Genomic DNA, 14,945 nt, shown 5'->3' with positions numbered 1-14,945 from the left:
GATATATTTTAAGTTGATGCCATTGTAAGCACAATACAGGTGCTAGATATCAATTTACACTGCAATCTAAGCTTCGTAAATGTAGTTAAATGATGCTGAAATAGAAATAATACACAAATGAACATTGTAGTAAGAGATAGCATGATATTGAACTCTCTGTGAAAAAAAGAGAAAATAACAATACATCTAAATATTCTTTGGCATTGCAATCATGATCTACATGTATACCGACCGGTAAAGTATTTACTCAATTGAACATAGTACACGAATACACAAGAGAGAAGTGAAAAATTGTCACATGCAAACTACAATGCAGAATTGCAGGTAAGATTAAATCAGGTAGAATAAAAAAGGATCGATCCTATGAAATAGTTGAACTACAGAAGGGATAAAAGGTTTTTTACAAACTTTGAAAACAAAGTTGAGAATTTGAAAACAATGAGCAATTCTTGAATTCCTGAATAGAAGGTGAAATAAAAAAGAAGTCATCACGTCAATTGAAATAAAAACCAGTGAAGAATCACGCTATTAATTGTAGTTATTACCCACTCGATGTTATTATCAATAAAAATGAGCAAGACAAAGCTATTTTGATCTTACCCAGAAACTTCTCCTCTCTTGACTGTAGTAGAGCCAGTAAATACCACAATGAACATTCAATAAAACTAGTACCATATCAAAACTAAAATGATTTAACCAGCAACAAAATACATTTCAATTAAAAAAAAAAGCCATCAAGAGCAGAATACAAGCAATGTAACCGGTTTTGCTAAAAGCAAGTCTTACAAAAAAGAATACAGCAACAAAATTGAATAACATTATCTGGTCCTTTTTTGTAATACCATACATGTATGTGGACAAAACAAAAATTACGAGCACAATTATTGTACATCAATACTGGATGAACCCATAAAATTCTATTATTTCATGTTCTGCAAGTTTCTACATGTTTTTGATTCCCCTTCAGAGTAGACCTTTATATGTTATAAAAATATTTCCAAGAATGATACAGTATAGGACACTATAAACTCTACTTGAACAAAGTATTTTGACTGATTATGATATGTATATTCTGTGCATAGTCTGCTAAAGCTGCTACATGGATGGACATTATTTTCTATACTGCCTAACAATGATTAAACTCTCAAAATTAGACTTACTTTGAAGTTGAATAAAACACCAGGGATTACTGTGAGTATATTTTGTGGCCAGAAAAAAAAGTACATGAACGGTTCCAGTCCAAGTAGTAAAAATATTTGTTTTCTAAAAAGGACAGTTTCAAACTGTATGTAAAAATTGGCTATGATCTCATAATAGAGTGTATATCCAAAAGGGACACAACACCAAATTCCCTGGCTTTTTGAATGGAATTAAAGAAAGATTTCTGGTGTGTTTCACACAAACAAGCCCTGAAGTGTGTCCTCCACTATTTCAGTCAAAGAAAACACATTTGGTCACCACTCATCAAGTCATAAATAAACTGAATGTGGTCTCATGTTTCAAATATCTTCATCAGCATGCATTTAAAACATGGTCATTGTGCAAACAGTGTGTGTCTCCAAATACCGCAACATACAGCTTTACACCTCTTTGTTTCGTTAAAAAACACTGGCAGGTTATAGAGGCATCCTAAAAAAAAAACCTGCCTAAAAAACACATGGAATGATTCCAGAAGATCAAAGGCACTCAGAGCTATATTATTTCAATTGATCGCGAACAAGAGGTACCGGTACGTTGTCTCTCCATCTCTTCTCTGATTTTAGAATTTCAACCGTACTTCCACATCTTGCTGACATTATTCAGATGCGCACACTGTAGGTAATTTAGTTTCCACTTTATACATGGTTCACACAAGTTAAAAGCTATCACAAGTAATAAGAGAGCCAATGATTCAAGAAAGCAGAACAAAAAATCTTCAAAATGAGGACAAATCTGCTAAAATAACTTGCTTCTATGTCTTTGGCAAGAAACATAAGGTATTGAATACATATCACAAATTACCATTTATTGTAAATAAACTCAACTGAGAGAATAACTCTTAGAAGAAGGTTATACTACAGCCTACATTTGAATTTTCAACCATGGAAATTTCTAATGCAATGTGCTTGTTGCAAGTTACATACTACAGCACATACATGTATAATAGCCATAGGCTAAATCTATATGTGGGTCCAAACCGTGCAAAATTTGTGTCTAAAATGTGATTTAAAAAACACACACCCCTCTCTATATGTGTCTACTGAAATGTCAGGCAATCTTCTCTAGGTATCTGAAACACACACTAAAACACACACTATTCTTTGAGGCGTCTCCCGAGAGCAATAAGGACGTTAGCTCCATGCCCAAGGAAATGATTTAAAGTCTTTCTGGCTGGCTGGCTCTCAGCAGACGATGTTCTCTCTCTATCAGTATTCGTAATGGAATGTTGTAATATAACTTGTCAATGTAATAATGAAACAACCTCCATACCAAAGCTTCAAATATTTTCCAATTATTTTCTCCTTTTTAACAAAGTTTTTAAATTCCAACAGTAAACAGTTTCTCTTTTTGATGAAGGCAGTTGGATACATGAAAACTGAGCTTCAATCACACTGTATTCAGTGCTATTCACATCACATCAAGTTACCCATCTTCACAAGACTGAGGTATGTTGAATATTAAAAGGATGCAGTATACTATCCTTCTCCCTTTTTATGAGCCATTGTTGAAAAAGACTGGTATGAAGGCTTTCCATTTTTTTTTATTGGTCAAAGTTCACTGTTTATACAGCTGGAAAAAAAGAAGAACAAAAATGGTAACAAATGAAAATAACATGATTCTAAATATTAAAAAACAATAAAAATATACCGTCTATGTGTATTTCGATCACTTGAGCATTACAGCTGGAAATCTTAAAACAGTGCAATGAAACTTATGCCTGGAATGCATTAAGATCTGATCAGAAAATCAAAATATTTCTTTAAATCTGTTAACTCTATACACGATAAGCTGAAAATAGAAGCTAAAATAGGAATACACACAGCCGATAAATTAAGAATAGCCAGACGATTGATGTGATTTCATAAAAAGATCGAAAGTTCTATTTACAATGAGCAATACTAAAAAGTCAAATCATATATATATATATATATACACACACAGGCTAAGAAAATAAATACAAAACACTCTGATTACAAGAAAGGAATTATTAAAGAGGGGTGAAATGCGTCACCTAAAAACAGTCCTACACTAGTCAATGGTATCTCCAAAGAGAAAATTTCACAAGGCACTTTGGGCAATAGAATACAATTTCCTAGGAAATACACAATCCATAATTACGTAAAAATGTCTCAAGATAGTGTCTATTTTCTTGTAGAGGTTTTGTTTTTCCATCAAAATTCCTGAGAATGAAGCAACATTTTTTTTCTTTTTCGGTCATTCTTCGTAAAAGTCTAGAAGAAAGGCCACAGAGATAAAGATGGCGGATGGATGGTAACAAAGAAAGAGACGAGCGAGCGAGGGAGCCCTCTACCGAAGAGCAGCAGATTTAGTAGAATGAATACGTGGGCTTGTACGACTGGAGAGATAAAAGGGAAGATAAAATAAAGAAGAGAGAACATTTGTTAAATTAATTGTGGTAAAGTGGTTACTACAAGTAAATTCCTTTGAAGTATTTAAGTCAAATAAAAAGATTGAAAACAAAAAGTAAGAGCACAAAAGCAAAACAAACTGAATAATCAAACCTTGATATGCACACAAATCAAAGAGTTTAGAAAAATTACTCTGGCATTCCAAAGTGCAAGTTTTTTGCTTGCATGCAAACACTTGGATTAGTTATGACTTTTTTTTCTTCTCTAAAAAACAAAAATAAAAAACAATTGTGAATAGAAATTGCAAATTAAACAGAATGAGAAGACGAAAGATGAATAATGGATTTTACATGTATGTTGCTCATGAGAACCATTCAAATCCAATCAAAAATATATCAACAAAAATTCAATTGTGAATATAATTTTTTTTTAAGAGAAAAGGAAAGAAAAATAATGGATTATTTTGCTCATGAGAAACATTCAAATTCAATTCAGACTAAAAAGAAGCAAAATCAAAGTAAATTAACAGTATCATAGTACATGTACATTCAGTGACAGCAAAAGGAAAACAGAGGTAGCAAACTGAAGAGAAAACAAAAATGTGTCATGACAATTTGGCAAATAAAAATTTGCATAAATCAAAGAAAATGTTGTTTTTACATATTAAAGTAGCAACAGGGCTCAGCAGTAGTTGTTGCCTGCGTTTCTGCGCGACCAAAAACAGTCAAACAAGAACATTTGGTTGCTCACTCAGCCACAAATTGACTCACAAAATAGTATGTAAGTCAATTGTTTTACTTTGGGCACATTTATATTGTAAAATGTGAGCCAGGCAGAAAGGTACTAAGTCATGTGCATACTTTAACACAGATCTAATGCCCCTCTGGCTCTCAACAGACAATTTCAGTTTAGTGCTGAGCCCTGGGGGGTGTTTCACAAAGATCCTAAGTTGAACTTATCTCTCAGTTGGACTTAAAAATTATGGAAAGCCATTAGCATCTTTGAAAATATTTTGTAAAAGTTATTTTGAAAGGCATTAATTGTTTATTCAAATCATTCTTACTTTCTATCATCAAGGAGATTTCATGTTCTGGATGTGGAATTTATAAAAGTCTAAAATACTTGAATTTATGCTTTTAAATATATTTCTTTTTAAGACTCCAATGGCTGTCCATAATTTTTAAGTCCAACTTAGAGTTAAGTTCTACTTAGGATCTTTGTGAAACACCCCCCTGGGCCCCGTAGAACAAAGGTTTGCTATCAATTGCAGAATGACAATGGCCAATCAAGATCATCGTTGCATGCACATAATGTTCAAAAGGCTGGACATTAACCACTCAGAATCTTCGGTTTAAATATGCCTGAATTGATCGCAAACCTTTGTTTCACTGGGCCCTGGTGTTGGAAATTTTCACTGACTGAGTGAAAAAGAACATTTCCCAAGTCATAATTAGCATACAGTGAAAACCCATGTCAGTGTGAGAAAAACACACAATGCAAAAAATTCAGTTTGGTTTACAAAAATCAGATGTTATTATAAGATACTTGTAGCTGAGAAAAACAAAATGCAAAATGCTTATGAATGACTATACAACCTGTGGGAGAAAAACGGCTGAAATATATGTACGGCAACATAATAGAAACCAATGAAAACTGACAGCTATGGGTCACACCGTCACAATACACAATGTGTATCATGCATTTGCATAAAAAGACCCCTAAATAGTTATGACTATATCATCTGTTCAGAGAAAGAAGGATGTTTCATAATCTGATATACATGTAAATAAAGAGGTTAAACACCCTTCTCGCTCTAAATAGATGATTTACTCATGCCGATTTAACAATTAGCTTCCAAGTTCTTCAACTTCTAGCTTTGTTGTTGTACGGTGCTACTAGGAATACATGTAGAAGCATGAAGAACTCATTCTCACGTAGCATTTAACACTAACTTTAAAAAAGGTTCATGCAGTTGCAACATGAGGACCCCCCCCCCCCCACCCACACAAACATACAATGAAAACAAGTTTGATGGCAATATTGCAAGATGTTATTGAAAGAGAACTTGTGGAGAATAAATCTCTCAAGGAATCCAGTGAAATTCACACAGGAATGGTATAAAGCACTGAATGATATCTGCCTGACAAACTTCATAGAAAATGCATAATGGCAGAGTAGAAAGCAAAGACAAATGTAAACATCAGGGGGTTGTTTCACAAAGATTCTAAAGTTCCTAAATCCAAGTTAGACTCAAAAATTATGGAGAGCCATTTGTAGCCTTAAAATAAAATATATTCAAAAGCAGAAATTCAAGTATTTTAGACTTTTAATAAATTCCACATCAAACACATGGAATCTCCCATGATAATGCAAATAATACAGTTTACATGAATTATGTTCGTGTTGCTTTCCAGTATGCAACTGCAATTGGATTTCAACAGCAATTTTTCAAATACCGGCTCTACCTTACCTTTTTGGTATATATAAACTTATTCTTTGAAAAGAATTTCAAGAGCAGAACTTGAGATGACATTAAAGATAAAGACCAATTATGGTCATTCGATTGCATTGTGACAAAAACATTGTGGAATCGATCAGAAAAGGTTGATCATCTAGCATATAAGTATTGGTGTGTACTGCAAGGTTCTGGAATCATCAAAATAATAAGAAATTTGGCCCAGTCTTGGTAAAGTTACCAGCACTGTACACAGAAAGATGTATATGGGACTACGCGACACGTGCTCGATATCTATCAGGTCCAAATAGATATAATAAATTACCAAATATATCAATTAGTAGGCGGTTTCTTGGCAAAATTTGTTTCATCATGTATTAATAGTCAAAACATATTCTTTCACATGATTGGTAATAAGAGCTTCCATTTCATTTTTTGAAAGGGGGCGTTTCCAAAACTGATCTTTACCTTTAAGCTCATTATCAAAGAAGAGGGGGGGGGGGGAATCCTTCTGCATAACACACATTGTAGAAAGCAGATGTGATGAAAGAATTATCATAGCATGACATCACACACACAAAATAGACGTAAAATGAAGTGATGCCATCGTGTGAAAAATTTGAATGAAATTCATAGAAAGAAAGTCAGATCAATAATACTTATATATCTGGCAAGAGAAGAGTAGTCTATGAGCACAACCCTACCGGTATGTGGCTTTGAAACACGCACTAAGACATCTAACAGCTATTTGTCTCACTGCAAATACATGCATGTAGCTTATACAAAGAGGATGAAAGTAAATATGTTGTGCTCTATCTGGTATACCGGTATATGTAAACTTAATGTACTATGGAATTTTAATTGTTCTGTATAAACGTTATGCTTTTTGATGTAAATATGTTTAATCATTTGTATATAATGTATGGATATACTGTACATGTCATGATGGAATTTGTTTTGAAAATAAACAACCCTGTGGAAAGGGGGGGGGGGGGGGAGAAAGAAAGATAAAAGTTGATGTATGAATTGAGCAATATAAAGATGAGCAAGAGCAAACTATAGTGTGATACTGTGATAGTGTGGTGATCCGCAAAAAGTCAAATGAATAATGTGAAGAGATTTAAAAGAGGTTGCATATATTCATATGGTTCTATTAGATTTCTAAAGGGGATGGAAGTGCTCAAATCCAGACCAGTACAGGGTTTCAATCTAAAGCAAATAACGAGTTACAAGACAAACTTTATTTCCAATTTTTTTTCCATTTCATTTTGCGCATTTGCAACCAGATAGACACAGAAAATTTTGCATGATGCAGCTTCCCAAGACATCAAAAAAACAATTTCCCTTTTTTTTGGGGGGGGGGGGGGGGGGGAGGGAGAAGGTTCTTGGTTCTGGTTTCAGCACTGTATAGATCAAAGTGAGTGAAGATGATAAGAGGTTTGTGTTGTGATCTATGCACTCACCAAGGATACTTGACCGAAAATACCTTGTCTGTTGATGATGTAGTAGAGTATAGCTGCTGAATCACCTGAGAAACAATTCATGGATGGATGGGATACATGCCTGTTATCTTGTTATACAGTCAAACCTGCTTTAGTGACCACCTGTCTACAAAGACCACATTTTTTTGTTTCCCTTGAAAATGGTTTCTCATTGAAACATGCACCAAAGGAACCTGTACATAAAGACCACCTGCCTATAAAGACCACTTTTCTTGTCTCCCTTGGATGGTCTTTATAGACAGGTTTCACTATACTACACTGTATGATCTAGTGAGATCAGTCTCTCTCGGTTGTGATTTCTTCTTGTTTAGGATGCCTACATCGTAAGATTGTGTGAGTGTTGAAATAGTTTGCACACTATGGTGCGAGCATCACAACGTTACTATTAAACATTGTAATGTTTTTTTACCGTGATAGAAGGGCCGGTATGAACACCACCTTGGGAGTGATCATTCCCACCATCATCCTCATGAGCGAGCAGTTAATATTTGTATACCGTATGCTGTATGCTAGCTATCAAAGTTATTATGAAGTTTGGACTACAATGTGTCTATTAGAAATGATATAAATGGTGTTGCCGTGTTAATACATGTACATGTTTTGAAATATATGTGAAACATGAATGCAAACTACTGGGAAATTAATTGTGTGTTTGGTTGGAATGTTGTTTCATGTTTTCGTGTACACCCATAGCGTATTGAGAGAGAAAGTTGTGACACACGCATCCACGCATACGTGAGATGGGTCTGAGGTTAAATCATGTTGCTCAACATAGTTCTCTCCTGTACGTACAATCTCTTTGAGAGGGAACTATTTTGGAGCTTCGTGAAATGCCTGACCAATGAGAAGCAACTTCCGGTGATGTAACTATGTCTCTCAGGTAGCTACAGGTATGTGTACACCTACCACGCTGGCAGTTTAGTACTGAATTATTAATGCAACGTGAATGTCAATACTTGGTTTGATATGTCATCTCATACACTATGAACATGACGGACAAAGAACGAGGACAAAATATACAGTTCCTCATTCTACCCTCAACAATTGCTGTGGAAGACAAAGGACCCTCCCTTCACTGCTATTATGTAAAAATGTGTAGAACAGGTGAATATGCATGTGACACCTGTTCTACACATATTTACCTACTGTATATTTTGTCCTCTTTCTTTGTCTATCATGTTCATAGTGATACTACACAACATCATCACTTTGGTAACAAAAAAGATGTGTGTTCACATGCACATTCTGACTAAAATACAACAGCAGGACAATTTGTCACTTACACTGTACATGTATACAAACCCTACACACTGAACAGTACATTTTCAGTAACTTCTTATTACGTCTTAAGTATCCACACAGACTGCAACTTAAAGAAAAGAAAGAGCTTAAGAAGCACTGTATACTAAACAAATTAATGACTCTGTGATTGACAATCCGTGCTTTCTGTGAAAGCAATGAATGGATACATTCTGCGTCAGGCAACATGCTATAATACCGGATGCACATAAATAACCCATGCAAAATATACTAGCATCTTCATATCAAACAGGTTAGACAGCGTATGGCAAGCCATTCAATCATCTCACATGGAATGTATCGTCAGCAACCTGTCATCACCCCCACAACACAAGACTCAATAGGCCTGTCTTCATCAGCTCAAGATTGCCAAATTGATTTGAAAAATAAGCCCAGAGTTACAAATCGCGCCTTCATCAGCTCGACACTCAACCTCGAGCTAGAGATATTTTGAAGACGCAAATAGCGGGATATTTTGCAATATAGCCCAAGATATCTTGGGATGATTATCTCGACCAAATATCCTGCTAACTGCAACTGCGGGCTGATGAAGACGCACATTAGCTGGATAATTTGCAACCGGGATAGTTAAAATAGCGGGATATTTGGCAATCTCGAGCTGATGTAGACAGGCCTAATTTCACCCTTTCGATGTTGTGAGAAATCATGATAAAGCACAGAGAAAACATCAACCTAGGATCTGACCCTAACACATCAATATACATTTTGAAAGTCGGGTATATGCATGCGTGCGAGCAGAGGATCAATGGCCATGCTTCTTTGTTTTTTTACCAGACTTGGACCAATTCGTAGCAACGACACATGGCGGGAGCTATGCGAGAGCGACGGGAGGACTGTCACAAGGAGGAGAGAGGAAGCAACAGAGATTATAAAAATACATAGCAGAAGTTGGGTGCAAGGTTGGAATACCTTAAGCAGAACGCATCACAAGAGAGGACCTGAAACTGTATTTTCCATGACAACATGAACTCCGCATTCAATTCGTGCAGAATTTGGTACATTTTTTTAAAGGCTAAGGATGATACAAATTAATTTCTTATAGGAATAGTATTCCTGCTTATCAACTGAAATTTCTTATCTTAAAGTTTTCTAGAATCCGATAGTAAGTTTGGAATTAAAGTTTAAAAAAAGATACATTTCCATCACTTCTCAAGCTTACTTGGAAAGAATCCTTCAAAAGTAGCTGGAAATCTCTGATTAGCACATCCTTTCACCAATAATTTGTTTTTTTAAATGTCAATATCTGAATAAGTCTTATTTCTGTGTAAGTACAAAAAGCATCCATTTCAGGTCCCTTCTGGAGATTCACATTATTCCATACATAACACTGATAAAACATTCAAGAAGAACAAAAATGGCTAAACAGCTACAAAGTGAAATTGAAAGGCACTTCTTGTGAATTCTTTTAACAGAATTACTGTCTTTTCCTGACTTACAATGTCAGTAAAGAAAAATAATATTTAGAACAGGTGACAAGCAAAATGATCAGCTTCTTAGCACGTGCCATCTCTTATTTCTGTAAAATAAAATGCAAATTAGATCAGGTACAATGAAAATAAATTGAACAAAGTGGGTACACATATAAATGCACAATTCAAGAAACTGAAAGATAGTTTGGCAAACGGCGACAACATAAGCTACAATAAAATGCTGCCCTCATGAGACAAGAAAAGATGCTTTGTTGCTTCAACGAGCTGCAAGGACAGGAAGAAGAAAGAGTGTTGTGATCAAGTGCGCCATTACAAGTACATACACCATAGTTGGAGCAAAAGAAATCTAAATGCTGGATGACATGAAATTGTCACATTCTGGCAAATAATATTTATTGGGCAGCTCATGTTTGTTTTGACCTTTGAACTTTGAACTTTTCAAGGGCTGTTTCCATTGCACAGAATTTGTCAGGTGCAGTGCAACACATTATTTGCTGGTGATCGTGACATTGCCAATTCCACTTGCATGGCGGTATGATGCATGTGAGGTTGAATCGCTATTTTAGTTATATTCCTTTATTTTGCACAAAAGCAGAATTTTTTTTGCTCAGGAATATGAATTATTGACCTCATGACTCCAGATACTTTGTTTAACATCTAAAACCTTTTATTACTTTAGCAGTCATGTCAAATGACTGTAATTCACAAAAGTTCGATAAATGATGTGAGTGCTTGTTCATAAGTGCCCAAAACTCACATTGTAAATCGATATCCATCAATTTCCCCCTGTAAACTGGCATAATCTATTTCAAAATGTCATGAACACGGCAGATAATTGTATTGGAAACAGCCCTTGGTTCAAGTTTGCCCTTCTTTTTCAAACACAATTTGCAAAAGAGAAATGAAAGAAAAACAACGCTGATATCTGCCTGCCTGCCTGCCTACATGTAAATGTATCTCCTTGGTTGATACGCTAACTGGCTTTCCAGATACTGTAGCTTTCCGCTAGGTATTAATGGCTTCATTATTTGAAGAAAAAAAGACAAAAGGAAATAATGAGATAAGAGTGAGTTAGTGAGCTGTAGATATGATGTGAATATTTTAAAGAAAGCTCCTCAAAATTGATAGCAAACAGTCAAAGCCTATTTTTATATATAAAGACCTGTGATTCAACTTGACTACAGTCCTCCGATCAATCACATACAGGTACACGTACGTACAAACGCCTTCGGTACTGAATAATGATTGATATGAGGTTGCGCTCATTTTGAATCAATTGTAACTGTTTATAAGATAGGGAAGAAAAGACTGTTATTTTTTAAAACAAGTCATTTGACCCTGTTGGCATTAGTATTGTTGTACAAATACTTTTCCATCCAAAATCTAAGCTTTTGGAATGATTACATTTATAATATATAAGAAAATTACAACCATGAACATATTTTTGTCAAATCCAAGTTCAGATCTACATATTCCTTGCTATACAAGGAAACAGTGGAGTGAATAAATAAACACAAACACATCAATATATTTGTAATATATGCAAAATTGTTGGATTGGCATCAAAGCAAAATATCCAGTGAAGTCCACGGCAAAGGGATAAAAATGCAAGCAGAAAAAGGGGGTTAAAGAGAGAGAAATTTGAATAAATTGAAGAAATACCATTCTATTCATAGATAGTTTGATCTTTAATCTTTCAGTTCGTTCAGAATGGTAAATAGTTTAATTCAAAATTAGTAACAAATATAATAAACCAGTTGTTAGTGAAGTAAAATGTAAAATAAGAGTTAGAATATGATTAGAATCAACCACAGAAAACACAAATAGACTGAAAATTAACTGCATAAAGGGGGAGGGTGGGGAAAGCAAGAAAGATCAATCTGAAAACACCATAGATGGTACTTCAAATTATGATATGGGAGATGAAAGAGAGAGAGAGAGAGAGAGAGAGAGAGAGAGAGAGAGGGGGGGAGAGGGGAACAGAGACAAATAAGAGAAGGTAATTTTAAAGAAATTTGAGTGCTGCAAATTGCTGTTCAAGTTCAAAAACTAGGGTAAGGATCAATACAAAATACGAGGAAAAAAAAGAGAGAGAAAAAAAAAGAAGACAAGAAAAAGAACAGCCAGATTGACGTAGATATAAATAAAAATATTAAAAATCTATACGACAGATATTAAGAGAAACATGTACCAAGCAAAAAATACTGAAAAAGAAAGAAAAGCAATGCAAAGTTTAAACTTGAGTAGTTCTTCAGTGCAGGAGTGTGGGGGGGGGGGGGGTGCCAAGAAGGAAATATATAGAAGAGTGTAGGCAGAGGTGAATGGGCAAGCAGGCAGGGGAAGGGGGAGGGGAGGAGGAGGGGGTCATTCAAATCCTACTTACTGGTGTAGAGCGGGTATATTTGAGTGAAGAGGAGGTGGTGCTAGTGGTGTAGTCGCCTGCGTTGTGTCCTGTGCTATACTCTTTGTTAATCCTCGATGAGCCGCTGTGAGAGAGAGAGAGGGGGCGTAGCAAGGCGGCAGAATGAAGGGGGACGAAGGGGACGGAGAGGAGAGGAGAGGGGGCAATGTACAAAATAAAAAGAGTTCTTATAGGTTTAGAAAAAACACCCCACACTGCCCAAAAAAGTAACAATAATGTTAGTTTTCATATTCCTCACATATGACCTGTTATGATTGGAGACAGGGTTTTCTTATCTTTACCCCCTCCCCCCAATTAAAAAAAATTATTTAAAAAAAATAAAAATCTCACTCCAAATTTTGTGAATAGTAGCAGCCAAGTACAGAGAAATAATGTTGCATTTTCTTGTATTCTACAGTGCAATAACATGCTACTACATGTATATATATATATATACATGTATGGTAGATGTAATAATAACTGTCATTTTGCCAAACACTGATTTCATTCCAACTCTTCCTGCCCTTTATTCATTCTAGCTCAATTCATCAAAAAAAAAAAGAAAATACATGGCTACCCTTCCTAAAGACTAGTTACATGTAAAACAAACAATACAAAAAACAACTACACCTTTTTTTGCTTTGGACAGTGACATGCTTCTTCTATTTCTAAATACTGAATGTCGATCTCTACATTTGTGGGGAATTTGTGAGACATGAAAACTGCACTACTCCTGTTACAAGTTACACAAACATCAAACAGACAAGTAGATTAGGACAACTTTTAATCCAGCCACCAAACGAGAGTCTTGTCATGATGTTAACTTTCCACATAAATATACAAATTGAACACAAAAAGAAATGTACCATAGACATTGATGTCAACAGTATTAGAACATCACACTTAGATAGGGAAGGAGATTGGATAGTTTTACCTGTTCAGTGGTTTTGCAACCAGGGAAACAGTTACATGTAATGTATCTAGGTCTATGCCTTAAAACCCATCACACACTGTATGGTCCGACAGCGATGCAATTTCGAAGACAAGGCAATAAATAACGTGTACAGCACAAAGTACCACATAAATACCACAATACTTGTGCCGGAATTTCAACTAGGATTTTAAATAGAGCTGCTTTAATCTTTTTAAAAGAGCCAACACAAACTTGGTGCCCTCCACAACTTTGAAGAGGAAAGCAATGCAAATGGCATGAAATAAATACAGCATAAATAAGAATAGAATATGGTATGCCTTGATGCACAGTTCAAGAACTGCAATATTTTCAATTCATTTTGCACGTTGTTTGTTTGCTTAATTTTTTTTAATGCAAGATGGATGCTATTATAAATGGAAAAATGAAGAAGAAAAAACATACAAAGACCTCTTGCAACATTTATGTCCCATCAATTCAGGACCCTCGAAATTGCATAATTTTAACATGTGGCTTATAATGCACACAGAACCAAATTAATGAAATCTGGACCCCCTACAAAATAAAGGTTAAAGGGAACAATGCATACAATCCTATTTCGGGGATTGAATTTTCAATTATAGTACCCTGTCTCATAGATCATCTTTGTACAAAACCCTATTCTACCTTTATAAACTATGTACAGGATGTGCCTCTTCTACATTTGTTGAAGAACTACAAGCTGTTCTTGTCCCTTACTGTAGTACAAGAATTAACCCTTTGTTTGCTTCCTTTGTCTCTCTGCATGGTCCCTTGTTGGCTACACATGCAATTTTGCACAAAACGATAGGCACCAATTAATGGAAGGATTGCTATGTGCAACACAATGGCTTTGCAACATTACCCATTTTCACTCTTGATTAGCTCCATGACAACCCTTTCAACACCTGGGACCCATTTCACAAAGCCTTTTTTCAATGACAAAGACAAAAATCAGTGACAATTCTGCTGATAACCAATCAGTAGCAAGGATTTCAGTAGCTTATAACAAAAAACTGTCATTTGTCACTGATGACAAGTTTTGTGAAATGCCCTCCAGGATAGATTAATCTTGCACTGGACAAAGTTAGCTTATAAATCTTGAAGCGTTGGGTAGTTCTCTATCCCATGATGGATAAGGAGGGATATTATTTGCGTGGCATGGGAAGAGTCCAAGACCACTCACCTTTTGAGGCCAGTGGTTGCGGCCGCAGAGTGCCTGGTGGTCCGCCTGGTACTAGTGGAGGTGTGCGTAGGGGAAACCACTTTGGAAGATTTGACGGGGGATGTCGATGACGTGGTGGCTGAGGAAATTCTGC

At 35.6% G+C, this 14,945-nt stretch overlaps 1 protein-coding gene across 7 annotated transcripts in view; it reads right to left on the bottom strand.

Annotated features, from left to right (window-relative positions):
• Window positions 1-496: 496 nt before the first annotated feature.
• The window catches only part of LOC576159 (dual specificity protein phosphatase CDC14AB), a 66,866-nt gene continuing 52,417 nt past the window's right edge, over window positions 497-14,945 (bottom strand). For 4 of the 7 annotated variants that reach the window (XM_030996424.1, XM_030996425.1, XM_030996426.1 and 1 more), the window contains 4 exons: window positions 14,813-14,941; window positions 12,660-12,762; window positions 7,488-7,552; window positions 497-3,556 (listed from right to left, as the gene is read on the bottom strand). In XM_030996424.1, the coding sequence (XP_030852284.1) occupies window positions 3,508-3,556; window positions 7,488-7,552; window positions 12,660-12,762; window positions 14,813-14,941 (346 nt within the window). In that variant the 3' untranslated portion in view covers window positions 497-3,507. Of the gene's footprint in view, window positions 3,557-7,487; window positions 7,553-9,202; window positions 9,680-12,659; window positions 12,763-14,812; window positions 14,942-14,945 lie in introns of those variants that run through there. The other 3 variants (XM_030996429.1, XM_030996428.1, XM_011676000.2) reach the window with 3 other exon arrangements.

The sequence above is a fragment of the Strongylocentrotus purpuratus genome, unplaced genomic scaffold (assembly GCF_000002235.5).
Source record: "Strongylocentrotus purpuratus isolate Spur 01 unplaced genomic scaffold, Spur_5.0 spur5_scaffold_3, whole genome shotgun sequence".
NCBI lineage: Eukaryota > Metazoa > Echinodermata > Echinoidea > Camarodonta > Strongylocentrotidae > Strongylocentrotus > Strongylocentrotus purpuratus.
The sequence above is the reverse complement of the archived record's forward strand: the minus strand, read 5'-3'. Positions and strand labels throughout refer to the sequence as shown.